This window comes from Acomys russatus, chromosome 19 (assembly GCF_903995435.1).
Source record: "Acomys russatus chromosome 19, mAcoRus1.1, whole genome shotgun sequence".
Taxonomy (NCBI): domain Eukaryota; kingdom Metazoa; phylum Chordata; class Mammalia; order Rodentia; family Muridae; genus Acomys; species Acomys russatus.
In genome coordinates, this window is record NC_067155.1 from 3,600,469 (window position 1) to 3,618,019 (window position 17,551).

Genomic DNA, 17,551 nt, shown 5'->3' on the forward strand with positions numbered 1-17,551 from the left:
CCCACACACCCCACTGAGGCATGTCCCATGAACTCCCCCTTGCACACAGCAACAACCAGTCCTGTTTATTTACAGGCTTTTCCGGAGAAGCTAGCAGAGCTTTGCTAAAGGCAGGAAGCCCGACCCCAGTGGCCGGTCCCTCACAATAGGCCTCTAAGGGTCGGATCGCTTTTTTTCCAGAAAAAAAGAAAGAAAGAAAGTAAAGAAAAGAAAGAAAGAAAGAAAAAGAAAAAACAAAACAAAACACAAAACCCTCCTCAATAAACATGTAAACAGAATCAGCCATTTCAGTCTCTACAAGGTCTCATTGTGTCTTCAAGGGCTTGTCCGTGATGGGCAGTGGGGAGGGCTGGCCCATGGGGCCATTTTCCTCCTCCTCCTCCAACGAGTCCTGGGGGTAAACCACGAAACACAGCTCCTGGCCCCAGCGTGTTATGGACTCTAAGAAAAGACAGATAAGACAGACAGATAGACAGATCAACCGTCAGGGTCTGATCCTTTGAGACTGGGATGACCCTAACTCTGGACGCCTCCCGTCGGCAGGGAGTTTCTTCCTTTGCAGACAGATCCTGGCTACGTCTGCATGGAACAGGAAGCTTTGAGGAAAGTCACTGTGTCTTGTGTCACCAGCCAGGCTGGTAGAAGGCCCTTGCTCTGGGGTAGGATCATAAGAGATGCCCCCCCATCCGCCCCCACCCCCTAGAGGCATGGTGGCAAGACCTGGATCACCTGTGAGTCTGTGCACACACTTTGGTTTGCTTCTCCAGAACACTCCCAGGAAGAAGATGGGGACCCCAGTGAGGATGATGATGACACCGACCCCACAGACCATGGGCTCAGAGATGAAGCTGAAGACCAGTAGAAACGCCCAGAACACCAAGTACACAACAGGAATGAGGAGATTCACCTAACGGAGAAAGGGTGAACGAGAGCACCAGAGGGGCCAGCACCCTAGTTCCCCTGCCACCCTGGTGACCAGAGACACTTCCCTCATCTTTGCAACTGGGTCCCTCTGGCAACAACCCAGTGCACTGGAGAGCAATTCCTGGGTTGACCAGTTGGCCAAACTGCTGAGGCTGTCTATTTGACCAGCACTGCACTATCTGTAGCAATTACACACAGAGTGCTGTTTACTCTTGGCTGCAGCTCAACTATGTTTCAGTGCGTCATATTTCAGGCAGCCTTCAGGATTTATTATATACGGATGTGGGTGCTTTTCTGCCACCCTTTCATGTGGGGCCGTGAGACGGCCGGGCTCTGTCATTGGTGGCCCATGCGACCTCAGTCTCATTATTCCTGTCTATGGGCTGGGACTATTAAAAGTACTTGCTTCCCGGGGGTTATGAGGAGAGCATACATCAGCGCGTGGAAAGCTCTGCACTCTGCGGAGGCTGTGGTCACTGTCATTGTCACCCACATCTGCCTCTAGTGCTCAACTTGGAGGAAGGTGGCCCTGGTCACTTCCAGTCTCACCTTGATGGGCCTGTGGAGCGCCGGCCGCCTCCAGCGCAGCACAAGCAGGCCCAGGATAGTGACTCCGTAGCAGAGGTAGTTGATGAAGGACACATAGTTGATGAGTGTGTATGTGTCACCCACGAGCATGATGACCGCTGTGGCCCCGCACTGGGAGAGGACCGAGGGCTGACAGCTGGCCTCCCACCTGCTTCCGGCCATCCCTGAAGGCTGCTCTGGGCCCTCACTCCCGCTCAGGTCAGGAGGTCAGGTGAGTTCCAGCCTTTCCCCACCCTCCATGGCCCATCTACCATAGGCAGGAATGAATTTCTGCTGTTATCCCCCCTACCCCCCACCCCCCATGGCCACTGGCTGCTCGGATTCCCCAACTTACACAGACGAGAAGGGCAGGAATGGGGGTGCAGTGTCTGACATGGATCATGGCCAGCAAGCTGGGCAAGTGTCCCTCTCGGGCTCCCGAGAAACATAGCCTGGACTCAGGGAAGAAAATGAATAAGGGCCAGAACCTGGCTTGGGAGCTTCGGTGCTGTTTGCTAGAGCCCAGCTGTCACATTGGCCCCTGCCCTCCAGGCCCTACCAGCTCCCCTCGTGCAGTCTGCCTCCTGGTTTTCTTTACTTCAAGACTGGGGATCAGACTTTGTTTTTGTTTTTGTTTTTGTTTTTTTTTTGCTTTGTTTTTTTGAGACAGGGCTTCTCTGTGTAGCCTTGGCTGTCCTAGAGTCACTTTGTAGACCAGGCTGGCCTCGAACTCACAACGATCCGCCTGCCTCTGCCTCCCAAGTGCTGGGATTAAAGGCGTGCGCCACCACGTCTAGCTTAGGGATCGGACATTTGTTGCTGCTGCTTTCCCTTCCTGTGGTCTCTAGCATGGCCTGCACATGGCGAGGCACCTGCCTTGTCTCACTTATATCATCCTCTCCCCCCTTTTCTCTCAGTCCAGTCACCTGGATGAGGTGAACAGGTAGCCATTGATCCCTCCAAAAGTAGAGAGCGCCACAGAGACAGGCATGATCCAGGAAAAGTAGCTCAGCAGCTTCTCGCCGAAGGTCTGCAAGGGGCATGGAGGACAGGCCCACCAGCATGAGGCTGGGGGTGGGCAAGGGGGAGGGGCTGCGGAGAGAGCAGAGGCCTCACTCACCACAGCCACTGCGTTGGAGGACAGCAACTCCTGGGGGGACATGGCAGTGAAGTAGGCAACATTGGTGAATGCATACACGAAGGTGACCAGTGGGATGGAGATGAAGATGGCACGAGGTAGGTTTCTGGGGACAGAGATGGGAGTGTCACTTCCTGGCCACACAATGGTGGGGGGACCTTGGCGTCTCATCTGCACCTGCCCAGGGGGTGGGCAGGGACATACTGCTGTCTGCCCCCCCTTACCCCAATCCCCAACAAGCCCTTGTCTGAGCACAAGCTAACAGAAGAGGGAGTGATGAGAGCCGAGGCCACAGGGACAAGGACACGTCATCCCCCGAGGGCAGGATCTAATTAATGTCTGGATAGAAAGGGAGAGCCGGAGGTGGTGGTGCAGGCCTTTAATCCCAGCAGTCGGGAGGCAGAGGCAGGTGGATCCCTGTGAGTTTGAGGCCAGTCTGGTCCACAATGGGAGTCCAGGAAAGCCAAGGCTACACAAAGAAACCCTGTCTCTCGAATAACCAAAAAACAAACAAACAAACAAACAAACAACAACAACAACAACAACAAAAACAAAAAACGGGGGTTGGGTGCAGAATCAAAATCACATACAGCCAAAGTCAGCCTTTGTGCCTTCAGAACTCAAGTCTTGGGTCTGAGGTCTCTCTGGAGACTCTCCACTCGCCACTGCCCCCTCAGCTGCCACTGTCCCATGGTCAGTGGACGACCAGTGTGGGCTTTGGGTACCAGAAGATCTCTGGCGGACAGCTGCTTTGGCCATGTGCGTCACTCACTTGCGAGGGTCAACCAGCTCCTCTGTCACATAGTTGAGGAAATTCCAGCCGCTGAAGGCAAAGGAACCTTGGAGGAAAGCCAGGGCTAGGTGACCCACAGACGGCGTCATCCAGAAGGCGAAGGCGTTGCTGGGCCTCAGCTCTTCAAAGTGTCCTAGGGGAGTCCAGACGCCAGGGGTTAGCATGGTCCCCCCATTCTCTTCCATTGCTCCCACCCGGCCTCTAACCTTGGAAGATCTGGACAAAGCCGACACCGATGATGAGGGAGAGTGCCAGCAGCTTCCCGCCGGTGAAGATATCTTGGATGCGCGTGGCCCAGCGGACACTGGAGCTGTTCACCCATGTCAGGAGCACTGGAGAAGAAAGGAGTGTGGGCAGCCGAGACCACCATGGTGGCCCACAGACCACAGTGAGGCCACACAGCAATGGGGAACAGACTCTGCAGCAGGCAGAACCCTTGGGTCTCAGGGTTGACCGGTACAGGCAATGGCAGCTGGGGTGGGGACAGTGGCTCAGGGACACTCACTCAGGCAGGCCATGGAGAGTACTCGAGAGGCCGTGGCTGGGGGGATGCAGTTGGGAAAGACGGGCTGGAGCACGTAGTTGGAGAAGGTCATGGAGATTACGGCCAGGCTCGTCGGGTACATGATCAGGACAGCGCTCCAGAGCAGTAAGAATCTGTGGGCGAGCAAGCACAAGCATGGCACAAGCACATCCCTTACCTGGCCCAGATGTGAGCATCTGGGATAGATGACGACTACAGCACCCACCCCCCAACTCCCACCTCCCCCCAACCTTCTACCCCCCAAACCCCTCCACCCCCCCACCCCAACACCCCCACCCCATCCCTCATCCCCCCACCCCCCACTCCCGAAAGCTGCCGAGGCTGGAGAGGTGGGTAGTGCCACAATTGGAAACTGATCCCGGGCCCCTCCCTGAGCCCAGGCAGGCAAATCCCAGCCTTCAGGCTATAACATTATCTAGGGCTGTCAGCAATTTGTGGTTTAAGATGGTTGGTCCTGACCAATGCTCCTGCCTGATTTTGAAAGAAGAATGATTGCTGTCCATTTTACCAGAACCGTGATGTGCCCTGGGAGGGGGGGGGGGGAATGGGACCCTCGCCTTAGGTATACACTCTAAGAACTGCCTTCATCTAGTGAGGTGATCCTGCTTGCACCCTTGGGGGTGGTGTTAGCTCCTGGCCTACCACTGAGGGTGACATGCCTTTTGTTCCTCACCTTAAAGGCATTGTCTCCTATACGCCCCCTTTTTTGCATAACCCAATCCCCTGACCTCTCAAGCACTATAGATTGATAACCCATCCCCTCTGCTGGGGTCCCCTCTGCTCACCCTTCATCTGGATGCCGGTGGAGTGCAGGGCCCTCTGACCTGCTCCCTGAGTAGCATTTCAGGCCCACAGTGACAGACTTCTTTGTGGGTCCCAGACCCTCTCTACTCAAGACCTGACTGAGCACCACCCTCAACATGCCACAGACCCCCACAATAATACAAGTGTCCCCCGAAGATCTCTCCTTCTGTAATACTGAGACTGTCATCTATAGAGCCCTGAGAATGTGGCAGTGGGTGTCACCCTGCTGCAGCCACCTGACCCTCAGTGACACACTGGCTTCCATGTCCTTCCGGGTTGGCCTGTTAAATGACCGGGTTGGCTGTGTGGCTACAGCAATTTCGATCTCCCATGTCCTCCTTCTCTGCCATGAACCCGGCTGTCCTACCTACAGCAGGAAGACTCCACCGCCCAGACCACCGCAGCCTCTGAGCAATGATGCTCTCAGAGGCTGGGGAAGATGCTCTCCTTGCTGATAAAGATCATATCCCTTCTTGCAAGGTGGTTTCAAGCAGAGCGAGCCCAGAGCTGTCATGCCCCGACCCAGGACCCAGACGAAGAGGGCCAAACCCACCCACGGAGCCTGAGTGTTCCAGGACACCCTTGGGCCCAGCTCTGCAGTGGGGGTTTCCTGCCTGGTATGCACCCTGCTGTGCTGCCTAGTGATCGACGTTTTGCCACACCCTCAAAGCAAGGGTCTTTTAGTTTAAATCCCATTTTGAGGGATTGCTCTGTAAAAACCTTGAGGCTAGGGACTGTGTGTGTGTGTGTGTGTGTGTTTGGTGTCGGAGAGCAAGAGCGTCCCTCCTTCTATAAATGCCCCAAGGGAAGTAGAGCTGAAAGGGGTTCCTTTTCAAAGGTGACACAGGACTGTGCACTCTTGTGGGCAGGCCTGTGATCCCAGTGGGGAGGTCCGTGTAGGAGTATTGGGAGTTTAAGGCCAGCTTGGGTTACATAGTAAGACTGTTCCAGAACACCAAACCAAGTACAGAAGAACAATAAGATGAAAATAAAACAAAGGGGCACCCGGAGAGGGCGAGGATCTCACTCAGTGGTTCTAAACCTGTGGGTCACGACCCCTTTGGGAGGGGACGCCAAAGGTCCCTTTCACAGAGGTCACGTATCAGATACCCTGTGTGTCAGGTATTTACAGAAAGGCTCACAACAGCGGCAAAATTACAGTTATCAAGTAGCAGCAAAATAATTTTATGGTCGGAGGTCACCACAATATGAGCAACCGTAGGTATTAAAGGGTCGCAGTGTCAGGAGGGTTGAGAACCACTGCTGTAATCGATAGCAGAGGATTGGAGTGGACACGGATGCTATCCATCCTAGCTGTGGAAGGCTGCCGGACACCCCCAAACACCAGTTCCATCTACCCTTATTACACAGCACAGAGAGCAGCCCAGCCCTCCAGAGCTTCGCACTCACCCAGCCAGGCCCCCGAAGATCTCAGTGACATAGGCGTAGTCCCCACCAGACTTGGGGATGGCGACGCCCAGCTCTGCATAGCAGAGCGAGCCCAGAGCTGTCACGCCCCCACCCAGGACCCAGACGAAGAGGGCCAAACCCACGGAGCCCGAGTGTTCCAGGACACCCTTGGGTGAGATGAAGATGCCTGAGCCAATGATGTTTCCTGTGGAGAGAGATGGGGTGTGTGAGACTTGCAGCATCTTCAGGATGTAGTCCGGGCTTCCTGGGATAGAAGGAGCCCAGGTGGGCGATACGGAGTCTGGAGGGCGATACGGAGTCTGGAGGCATGTTATGGATGCTACGGAGCCTCTCAGATCAGGGCAGGTGCCACAGACTGTCTCAGTCGTGTCTAGGTCCTTGCAGAAGATAGGTGAAGTGACACTCAGACTCAGACTTGCCAAGTTGGTCTATTTGTCACTTCGCCTATCTTCTGCCCACCGACGCTTCAAGAACTCCCGATCCCAAGGACCTATACCCGACTGAGATGGTCCCCGACAGGCAGGCCCATTCTAGGGTCACCGTTGGCTTTTTCTCAATCTCTGGCATGGAGGAAGGTCATTTCCCAGCTAGCCAGGCCCACCGCCAGAATGGGCCCCCCCGAGTTCTTCTATTCTCCTGGTTCCCACTCCAGGTGAGAGCGAGGGGTCCAGCCATCTGAACGATGACAGAGAATAGCATGGTGGTGTAATCCACATGGCCCAGGCCCTCAGCTCCAGCCATCTGTTCCCCGCCCACCTGCTGGCCAGAGCTGGCCCATCTTTCATCTGCCTGCCCTTCCCCTATTGGGCCAAGCTCGTGGGTCATCTTGAAGAGCGGTGACCTAACCAAGGCGCTGTCCCCCAAGAACAACCTCGTTCTGACTTGATTTCTTCATATTCTGTTTCCTCTTTTTTTGGGGGGGGACTTAGAACCCAGGCTGTGGGCACGGACTCTCCCACCCACCCAAAGGCCTTGCTTCCAAGTGCTGTTGACACGTTTAGGGTCAGTGGGGTGAGGGAGAGAAACAGGTACTAGTGGCTGTCAGCAGCCACCGTGGTAGGGCTGGGACAGGCCATAATAGAAGTTCCTGTCCCTTTGAACACAGACTGCTGAGCCTCTGTTGCCAGCGACCCAGTGTGAAATTCTAGGGGGGCAGAGAGCCTTTCCAGACCGGTCTGTAAAGGGGCCTATTGTAAAGGCTCAGAGAGATGCAGGCATGGAGGCGTCGCCTGGCGCGCGGCTTGAAATCTTTCCTGGGCATCTTCACCGGTAGGCAAGCGAGGACACCTGCGAGGACACCTGCCTTTGCTCAGCTCTGTGTCCAGCAGCCTGAATGGAACAATACCCAGACACGGCCCCACCCTGCTCTGTCTCCCTAGAAGTCTGACGTCAAACGAGAGCTGAGAACCTCACCTATTCCAGGGTCTGCTCTGCAGCAGAAATGGAAGCCACACCCCCTCGTCCCAGACACCCCAGAGGCCCCCAGCACTATTCCCTGATCTACAGATGAGCCGGTGAGCCCTTTGCATGGGCAGGCTCCCCTTGCATACCAGTGGTGAACAGAACCTTTTGTGGAGACCTTACAAATGAGGAGCCGCCATCTTCCATGTTCATACCTAGAGGCCACATGGGACATCAGGATAATCGGTTATCTGTTTGTTTACCCGGCACCTGCAGTGAGCACCAGCAAGGTGCAGGACACAGAGCTGAGCAAAGCCAGGTGGCCGCACTACCTCCTGGGAAGGCTCCCGGTAAAGATGCCAAGCTGTGTGCCAGGTGAGGGCTCCATGCCTGCATCTCTCTGAGGCTGTACAATAGGCCGTTTTCCAGACTGGTGTAGAAAGGGGAGGTGGTGGCGCACGCCTTTAATCCCAGCACTCGGGAGGCAGAGGCAGGCGGATCGCTGTGAGTTTGAGGCCAGCCTGGTCTACAAAGTGAGTCCAGGGCAGCCAAGGCTAACACAGAGAGACCCTGTCTCGAAAAAACAAAACAAAACAAACAAACAAAAAAAAAAAAAAAAAAAAAAGGAAGAAAGAAAAGAAAGCAAGCCCAAAGGCTCTATGCCCTAATTGCATGTTGTGTAACTGGCAGCAGAGGGTTGGCAGTCTGTGTCCAAACCCCAGGATGTGCACACAGGAAGGAATTCCAGTCACCTGCCACATGTACAAAAAAGCCAGCACTGGTGGGGCCAGCAGCTCAGCCCCTTCCCAGTAGGGCAGTGTGTGTGTGTGTGTGTGTGTGTGTGTGTGTGTGTGTGTGTGTGTGTGTGTGTGTAGTCTGCTCACTTAACCTGTCAGGTCCACAGGCGGGACTGGCAGAGGACACAGCCATGGATGCCAATCTGCATTCACTCCAGGTTCACCCTGCTATCCCTCACCCCCGTATTCCCACCCCCGGCCAACACAGATTGCCAGTCTGGACAGCCACAGACACCCTGCTTGGTGTTCCGGTCACATCCCGGGAGCCCTAAATACATCCAGATAAGGATGGAAATAATTCCTGTGTCCCAATGCCCAGAGGTAGACTGCATCCCTCATCTGCTTTCCGGGAATGGGGTTGGGGTTGGGGGAGTTGGAGAGGGGCTGCCTCCCATATCTCAGACGAGGGGCCCAAGGCCTGGGTGGGCCATTGGGTTTGTAAAGGGCCTTTGAGTTTGTTCCATCCGGCAGCAGTTCTCAGGACCTGGCGGAGGAGGATTTGCCAAAAGCCAGTGAGGTTTGAAGCCAGCGGGGGCTGGGTGGCCTGGAAGGAGCTGGGTATGTTGGAGCAGCTGGGGGCATCCAAGGCTCTGAGGCACCCCCCCAACTCCTTTGGAGACCCCATTACTGTACACAACTCTGCCTGGTGAAAGCTCACACAGACAGCCCTTGGAGAAGCCCCGCCTCACACAGGGTCTTCGGGGTCAGGGAAGCAACCAGTAGCTGAGCCAAGTGGCTGAGACTCCAGTGCTGGACTGCGAGTATGCGGAGGTGCACACTTGTTTTGGACACGTGGCCTCAGGCTACCACCCAGACAGAACTTCTGTCCTGTGGCTCAGAGGACCACGTGTGCTAGCCAATGTCTCTGAGGTCCTGTGGTGGCGGGGATCGGAGAGCTCTGCCAGGACAGTCTATAGCACCTGCCCCAGGGTCCTGCTTGAAAGTAGCAAAGAAACCGTCACACTGCTGGACGCTCTGGGCAGCATGTCGCGGGGGGGGGGGGGGAGCACGGGGGGGGGGGGAATGCAGAGAGTTCCGAGGGTGGTGGGCTCGGATGCTAAGGGGCAGGATGGAGGAGGAGGATGGTCCTACAGTGCTCGGGTGATTATGGGTATGGGGAGGGTTCCTAGAGCTGGTGTTCTGGAGCATTCTGCCTATTAGTGGTGGGCTAGTAACTCTCTGGTCTTGGATCCTGCATTCAGGCCAGTAGATCTGTCTTTTGGAAAGGACCTGCAATGGACAAACCAGCCCCTGGGGAGTTCTTCACAGGAGAAGGAGGAAGAAGGAGAGGATGAGAAAAAAAAAAAAAAAAAAAAAAAGACGAGGAAGAGAAGGAGCAGGGCGTGGTGGCGCACGCCTTTAATCCCAGCACTCAGAGGCAAAGGCAGGCGGATCACTGTGAGTTCGAGGCCAGCCTGGTCTACAAAGTGAGTCCAGGACAGCCAAGTCTATACAGAGAGACCCTGTCTCGAAAGACAAAATAAAGCAAAAAGAGGAAGAAGAGAAGGAAGAGGATAAGGAGGAAGAGGAAGAGGAAGAGGAAAAAGAAGAGGAGGAGGAGCCCAGGGCCCAACAGGACCAAGGCATTAAGATGGAGGATGGAGGCAGTAGAGAGTGCTTGACAGCCGGAGCGAGGCATCCATCTGAGATCTCTCCATTCCTGCCAATCAACGGGACAGCTGCCCTCTGCTCCCTGTTGGTCCTCCCAGGCAGGCAGGTGGGCCTCTCAAGTCTCCTCGGACCCCTCTTCCTTGAGCTTTCCCTGGGTGTTTTTTTTTTTTTTTTTTTTTTTTTTTTTTTTTTTTTTTTTTTTTTTTTTATCACATTAAGATGTTTGGCCTGATGGGGCTTACTCGACTCCAGGAGGAACGAAGAAAGGGGCATTGTTCCCTGCGGCTGCTGCGGGGTGCTTGCTGACCTATTTCTGGGAGGCAGTGGCAGACCATCGAGGTCACAGGGGTAGACTGTAGAGGTCAGCTCTGCAGAATGAGCCACTCGGTTGCCCATGGGGCGAGGACGTGTGCTCAGATGTGTGTGCGTGTGTACATGTGTACGTGCGTCTGACTGAGGAGGGATGGGTAGGTCAGGGCATTGGTAGCGTCCCTGTGTCCCTGTCCATAGAAACACACACAGGAGTATCTCTCTTCTGGAACTCAGTTTCTCCATCTGCTAGTTGGGCTACAGAGCTAGAGAGAGGCAGAGAGCTGGTTTGATCTGATTTTGCCCACTGCTTAGGATATTGACCCCATCAGACTCCTTGACCTCTGCTGTTAACACTGGCTCAAACCCACTGGGCTTTCTGAAGCAGCCCCTCTCCTGCCACTCCCAGGGAGCTCTCCAGATCACTCATCTTGGCCCCAAGAATCTGCTTCCTGCCTCACTCACATAGCCTGGGAGGGTGGCAGTAAAAGGACTCCTTCATAATCCCTAGACACAGGCAGTGCTTTCTGTTTTGTCTTGTCTTTGTTTTTCAAGACAAAGTTTTTCATTGCAGCCCTGGCTGTCCTAGAACTCACTTTGTAGACCAGGCTGGCCTTGAATTTAGAGATCCGTCTGCCTCTGCCTCCCAAGTACTGCAATTAAAGACACACACCACCTCACCCAGGGTGACATTGGCTTTTGGGGGGGGGCTTTTTTGAGACTCCCTTTGTAGATCTGACTGGCCTCGAACTCACAGCGATCCGCCTGCCTCTGCCTCCCGAGTGCTGGGATTAAAGACGTGCACCACCACGCCCGGCTTGGCTTTTTTTTTTTTTTTCTTTTCTTTCTTTCTTTATTTTTGTTTTGTTTTTGTTGTTGTTTTTTGTTTGTTTGTTTTTTTGAGACAGGGTTTCTCTATGCTATCTTGGCTGTCCTGGACTCATTTTGTAGACCAGGCTGGCCTTAAACTCACAGCGATCTGCCTCCTGAGTGCTGGAATTAAAGGTGTGTGCCACCACTGCATCCCCGCTGACGTTAGCATGTTTTGACCCAGGCTGGCAGGTCAGTGGCTTATGTATCTCACTGTTTCTGTAAGCCAAGACAACCCCCATGTCCCACACTATGCTTGTCCTCTGTAGATCTAATTCCCAGAGGGGGCACCCGGGGTGAACGCTTAGTGCTTGGCTGAGACCTGGGTGAAGCCTGGCCCCCTCTTCCAGGCCTTTCTAGTAAGTGTGTGTCAAGTTCCTCCCGGGTGTGACAGTGGCCCCACTGAGGTCTTGGTAGAATACCAAGGAGGTGAGTGGGGACATCCAGGACGTGTCCTGGGTGGCTAATCGGTCAGCATGCACCTCTAGCCTAACCCACTTTCCTCTGGAGAAGGAATGAGAGGAAACGTGGTGACCTCCCTCCCTCCCTCCCTCTTTATCTGACCTGCCCAGTCAAGTCCCAGGAAGCTTGCCTGCACCCTGTCTCCAGGCCTGTTTTGTCACCGTCACCAACAAATGCTACAATACTCAACCTGACCTGCAAGCCTCAGCCGGCATTTTCCTCCATTAGGGTTACAAGGCAGGTCACTGCACACACTGCTCACGCGGCATCCTAGCCAGGCTCCTAAGATGTGACTTCCCCAGGGTTGGTTGCTTTTGTTGTTGCTGTTTTTTGTTTTTTGTTTTTGTTTTTTTTTTTGGTTTTTGGTTTTTCGAGATAGGGTCTCTCCATGTAGCCTTGGCTGACTTAGACTCACTTTGTAGACCAGGCTGGCCTCAAATTCACAGAGATCCGCCTGCCTCTGCCTCCCGAGTACTGGGATTAAAGGTGTGTGCCACCACCGCCCGGCCTAGGAAACTAAAATTTAAGCCTAACTTTTAACCACTGGTTTCCCAGGACTCAGTCCTGGGCCCCCGAACATGGTTTTTGTTGTTGTTGTTTGTTTGTTTGTTTTGTGTTTTTGTTTATAATTGCTCCCTTGAGACCTTATCCTGCCCTTGATGGCAATTCCCAAATTTATAGCCCGAGCAAGGACGTTGCCTCTGAGCTCAGCCTAGACCCCAAACTTCCCACTGTTGAGTCTCTCTCAGGACTCCAGACAGAAGGCCCAACTTCCAGTCCCTTCTGAGGATCTGCTCCTTTCTGACGTCCTGACCAATCAAAGACAAGCCGTCCCGACTCAGGCAATCACCTGTGTCACCCTGGACCCTCCCTTCTTACTCCCACGTCCTGTCTACCACTAACACACGCAGAATTGTACTTTCTCTCTGCCCTCCACCGCTGCTGCATCCGGAGCCAGCCGCCACTGCCTCTGTCCAAGTGGCTCCCTGCCTGCCTGGCCTCCGTTCTGTAACCTTTATCCCCACGGCCCTAGCTCCATCCCACCATCTTTCCTCAGGCCAAAACCCTCCCACAGCTCCCAGACGAAATCGGCACCATAGCTCACAACCCACACCACCCAGCCCTACCGGACTCCATCCTGCCCCAGCACCCCCTCCCCTCCTCCCTGCCTCAGTTGCCTGCTTGTGATACTTATCATGGCCACTGGCTGCATGCCTGGCTGCTGCTTTTCTCTGCTGACCGGCTCTGCACCTGAGCATCAGCCGCAGCAGAGGGACCAACCTGCCTCGTCCCCTGTTGGATGCCCAGCGCACCTGTACCATTCAGTGGGTGTGTGAGTATCTCTGCCCCCCCCCCGCCGCCTCCGCCCCGAGATGTTCACTCAGCCTTGTGGCTGGGGTTGCCCTGACTTCCAACGGTGTCCTGTAGTATCCTACGGACCTCTGACCTTGGGCAGGTTGCAGCCTCAGGGCCTCGTTTCTTTATTCGTGAAACGGGGCTGAAGAATCCTCAGGACTCAGGAGAAGGAATGTCTGCAGAGGCCCATTTACTTCTGGCCCTGGAGGTTGTGGACAAGAATGTGCCAGGGCTGGAAGACAAGGGCCTCCAGAAAGATGGGGTTCATGCACTAGCCCCTCATGTCCCTTAACACACCTGCGTGAGCTGGCCACTTGAATCCATGATGGACCATGCCTGTCAGATTTGGGCATGTCCGTCTCTTGCTTGTCCGTTGTGTGAGGGTGGTAGCTGAGGTCTCCAAGTCTGGATGAGAGACCCCATGTGCTCAACCACTCCCTCTTAGGGCTGACGCTCCAGGCTCTGTTTCTGCAGAGCGGAGAGAGACCGCCATCTAACCTAGCCCAGTCCCTAGCCATCACTCATCAGAAGGATTGAGTCAGGTCTTCATTTTTGCCAAAGCCTTCGTAGCACAAAGGACACTGGGAACTTGAGTCCAGACTCTGAGCTCACCAGTTGCAAACGGTGCCATTTAACTCTCAGCCTCCGTCTCCCCATCTGTGTAATGGGTACACAACCTGCTGTTCCCACAGGGTGGGCAGGAAAACCAAAGGAGGTAAGGTAAGTCCATACTATAGGAAGAGGTGTGCCGGGCGTGATGTTGGCGCACGCCTTTATTCTCAGCACTTGGGAGGCAGAGGCAGGCCAGCCTGGTCTACAAAGTGAGTCCAGGACATCCAAGGCTACACAAAGAGACCCTGTCTCGAAAAACCAAAAAAGAAAAGAAAAGAAAACAAAACAAAACAAGAAGAGGTGAACAGATCACTGATGTGCTGGTGTCCTATACAGCCCTGCCCCAGCCAGGGTTTCCTCCCTGCTCCATCCCTTCTACATCTGCTTGCTTTTTCCAGCTGTGAGCACTGTCCTATAGTTAAGTGGAGTCTCGCTTCTCTCTACAGCCAGCCTTCCATATCTCCGATTTCTCAAAGCCTCCTTCCCCTGCCTGGGATGATGCAGGTGACATATTGAGCAATGAGTGGCAGGATTTTTTTTTTGTCGTGGAGGGGGGAGTATCCACTGGAAATATCCAATAAGCAAAGGGTAACCGACAAAAATCGATCATTTGTGGACGAGGATGCGACGCTCTCCAGATTTGTAATGCTAAAAGTTTTGACACTGGAGACGTCCAGTTTTGACCAAGCTCCCAGGTTAGGAATGGAGAGAAACCCAGGACTAGAAATTGTGCTGTGGAAAAAGTGGCCCCAGGGCCTTGCATGGAAGGAAGTGCCCCCACTGAGCCCTTCAGCAGAGCAGATCTGGCTTCCTCCCAAGTCACCTAGTTGAGGACAATCCTCCCCTGTCTGGTTTGTCCCCTGCCTGGTCCGGTGTCTAGGCCGAAGGAGCACTTGAGTGCCATAAGGCTGCCCCTGGGAAAGGACCCCAGTACCCTGGGCTGGGATAAGTGTCTGGGATAAGCTCTGTTTCTGAATCTACCACCCTTGGTTGGCGGATTTGACTTTCACTCTCCTCAGCCTTCAACATCTGTAGGCCAAGGGGGAGCAGTGAAGCAAGAATAGGCTGAAAGGTGAAGGGAGCTGGTGGGCCAGAGCCAGGCTCCAGGGCGCAGCCTCCCCCCTCCCCCCAAGCCTGGAGAAAGATCGAGACACTGTGCTCTTCTCTAGCCCTCTTGTAGAGGGCTGGAGCCCTAGCAGCCTTTGCCTCACTTGAGGGGGATAAGACAGTAACAGGGTAGTGTGTAGTGCACGGATAGATGCTAGGCTCTGTCTCAGGGTTTCTCTGTGTAGCCTTAGCTGTCCTGCACTCACTTTTGTAGACCAGGCTGGTCTCGAACTCACAGCGATCCACCTGCTTCTGCCTCACAAGTGCTGGGGTTAAAGGAGTGTGCCACCACGCCTGGCTATGTCTTTGTCTCTCTCTGTGTGTCTGTGTGCCTGTCTGTCTGTCTGCCTCTCCCTCCCTCCCTCCTTCCCTCCCTCCCTCTCTCTCTCTCTCTCTCTGAACCTCTCTGGCACTGTAGCCAGCCCCAGACATGGGCATCCTCTTGACTTGCTAGACCACCAAGTGATATGAAGGCATCATTTGCGGGGAGGGGGGGCGCAGTGTACACCCCTGCAAAAGGTGTTGGCTGGAGGAAAAGCTCTATTCAGAACTCTGACCAAGCCCCTAGACTCAACCTTTCCTGTTATCAGACAGCCAAGTGGGAGGTTCCCAGGAGGTAACCATTCTAGAAGGAAGAGGGCAGGACGGGGGAAGTGTCTGGAGCTTGGGTTCAGGGGTGACACTGGGTGCACATGCAGGGGGTACCCAAGAGACACTACATCTCTCCAGGAGGGGCACACAGCAAGAGGAGGTGAAGACCCTTGCTCTGCCCCCACTGAGCCCTTCAGCCTTTCTCCATCTCCAGGGGTCAAAGGGCAGAAGGGCTGTGATTTGGCTGCAGCCCCCACTGGCTGGGGAAGAGGACCAGTCAAGATCCCAATTATTTGATCTTTGAGACTCCCCCTCCCCCCGACCCTTGGCCCAAATTCTGGGCACAGGGGAACAGAAAAGGTCCCAAGAGGGGTTAACTCCTTCAGGAATCAAGGGACACAGAGAAGTGGAGGAGCTACCATCACCGTCCTTGTTCTTGAATGTTCTACCTGTCCAGAAAACCCTGTCTGTACGGATAGCATGACTGCCAGGCCACGAGAGTGCCCACTCAGGTCCCCAGACAGAGCAGGCGCTCTCCCAGAGGTTTACTGGCCACTCCACGGCCTCTCCTTGGATTCTATGGCCACATCTGTCGGGGAGGACAGCTCACAGGCCATTTCCCCTTGGTTTAGGCTCTAAATGGCCATTTACCCACAGTCCTCCCTGCTTTCCAAGAACAGATGGCCTCACTGCTCTGGCACTTGAACCCGGCACACAGTAGGGATACAGATAGACTAACTACCCCTCAGCAGCCCAGAACCTGCCACTCAAGGCAGGCCTAGGAATTATTTCTGTTTGCTAGGTGGGAGCAGGCTAATCGCCCTGACAAAGCACCCCCCCCCCAGGGGAGGGTTGTAGCAGGGAGGGCTTCCCACTTCCAGGTGCAAGTTTTCAGAGGCTAGGGGTGGAGGGTGGGGGCGGCAAGAGGCTATGGGACTGCTGTGCCAGGTCCTGTTCTGCTTGGGGGCCACAGCAGCAGGTGCCCGAAGGTCTTAAGCGCTTTGCCCTTGTGAGAAAGGACCATCAAAGGGGTCCCCCAGGCCTTCCACCACCACACTCACCGATGATGATGGTGCAGGCGCTCACCAGCCCGATCTCTTTCTTGAGCGCCACCCGCTCTGAGGCGCCCGGGCCAGGGCCAGGACCCGGGGAAGGCGAGGACGCAGGGCCGGGGTTCCCGCGCCCCCCGGGCTGCTGTATGTGGCCGGTCATGTCTCTGTCCCGCCTCGTCCCAGATCCCTGCACTACCCCGTCTGTCCGGCCCGCCGCCAGTCCTCCGTCGGTCGGTCCGTCTGTCGGTACGCCTGCGGCCCTCGCAGCCCGGGACAGCGCCCACAGGCGGGCGCATGCGCTGGCATGGGGCCCGGGCCCCCGGGGGCCCCCGAGCGGCTGGATCCAGGGAGGGACGGAAGGAGGGACGGCCGGCAGCCCCCTCCCCCACCACCCTTAAAGGGAACTCCCTCTTCCCCTACCCCCTAGTCTGGGGCCGCAAGATGGGGCTGGGATCAGCCTTAGGGAGTACTTCTCATTTGAATGAACGGAGGGGCTATACCCAGTTTTGGGTGAGATGGGGGAGCAGAGCTCAAAGACCAAGACTGTCCTTGAGCTAGGCGCGCTGGGGTGGGCGGTGCTGCATGCCACAGCACGTACTTTTTAAATCCCTCACGCCCTATTCGTGAACGGTGGCCATTGCTCAGGTAAAAACTACTGCCCAGAAGCAAGCCACCTGACAACGTCCGAACCTCAATGCAAACTTTTTCTGATAGCTACCTGGCCTTTAGGCAACCCTGTCTGGCAGACATTCAGGATAACTGGGCACTGTCCCGGGAACAATTCTGGAGGCCAGAGCTTGAGAAAAGATGAAGATTCAGAGACCCCAATGGTCATTCAGAGGGTCCCAGAGGAACTTGGGAGTTTGGGACAGTCTCCACCACCACCAAATCTATATCTGCTTCTGCAGCCCCTGATTACCCTTCGGGTCCAGCCTCAGGCTCCCAGCGCAGACTCATCTACACAGGTCAGAATCAAGGCACAGTAGCCTAGGACGTTGGCCCATGCCGTCCAGTATGGCTCAAGGTGACCAGGCTACTGAAAGTGCCAAGGAGTCGCGAAGGGGGCAATTGTGGTAGCGAGATGTCTGGGGGCTGGGTGGAGGGTGGGGGGGTATAGGATCCAGGGGAGCCTGCCTCCTCCCGGAGGCCATCTGGTGGTGCAGCCGGGCTCTCTGGACAGAT

At 55.1% G+C, this 17,551-nt stretch overlaps 1 protein-coding gene across 1 annotated transcript; it reads right to left on the reverse strand.

The window, feature by feature from the left end:
* Window positions 1-226: 226 nt before the first annotated feature.
* Window positions 227-16,658, reverse strand: Slc7a10 (solute carrier family 7 member 10). The gene is made up of 11 exons (XM_051162193.1): window positions 16,379-16,658; window positions 6,181-6,385; window positions 3,928-4,079; window positions 3,629-3,754; window positions 3,402-3,555; window positions 2,612-2,735; window positions 2,418-2,521; window positions 1,847-1,943; window positions 1,474-1,623; window positions 730-907; window positions 227-441 (listed from the first exon to the last, which is right to left on the reverse strand). The coding sequence occupies exons 1-11, from the start codon at window positions 16,527-16,529 to the stop codon at window positions 305-307; spliced, it is 1,578 nt and encodes a 525-aa protein (XP_051018150.1). The 5' UTR covers window positions 16,530-16,658; the 3' UTR covers window positions 227-304.
* Window positions 16,659-17,551: the final 893 nt, after the last annotated feature.

What these genes read in the sequence shown, in the direction of transcription:
- Slc7a10 (XM_051162193.1), bottom strand. Translation starts at nt 16,529, where the DNA reads ATGACCGGCCACATACAGCAGCCCGGGGGGCGCGGGAACCCCGGCCCT. An exon ending in CTTTGTCCAGATCTTCCAAG is followed by an intron (nt 3,556 to 3,628) that starts GTTAGAGGCCGG and finishes GGACTCCCCTAG; the next exon opens with GACACTTTGAAGAGCTGAGG. An exon ending in GTGTGTGCACAGACTCACAG is followed by an intron (nt 442 to 729) that starts GTGATCCAGGTC and finishes GTCTTTTCTTAG; the next exon opens with AGTCCATAACACGCTGGGGC.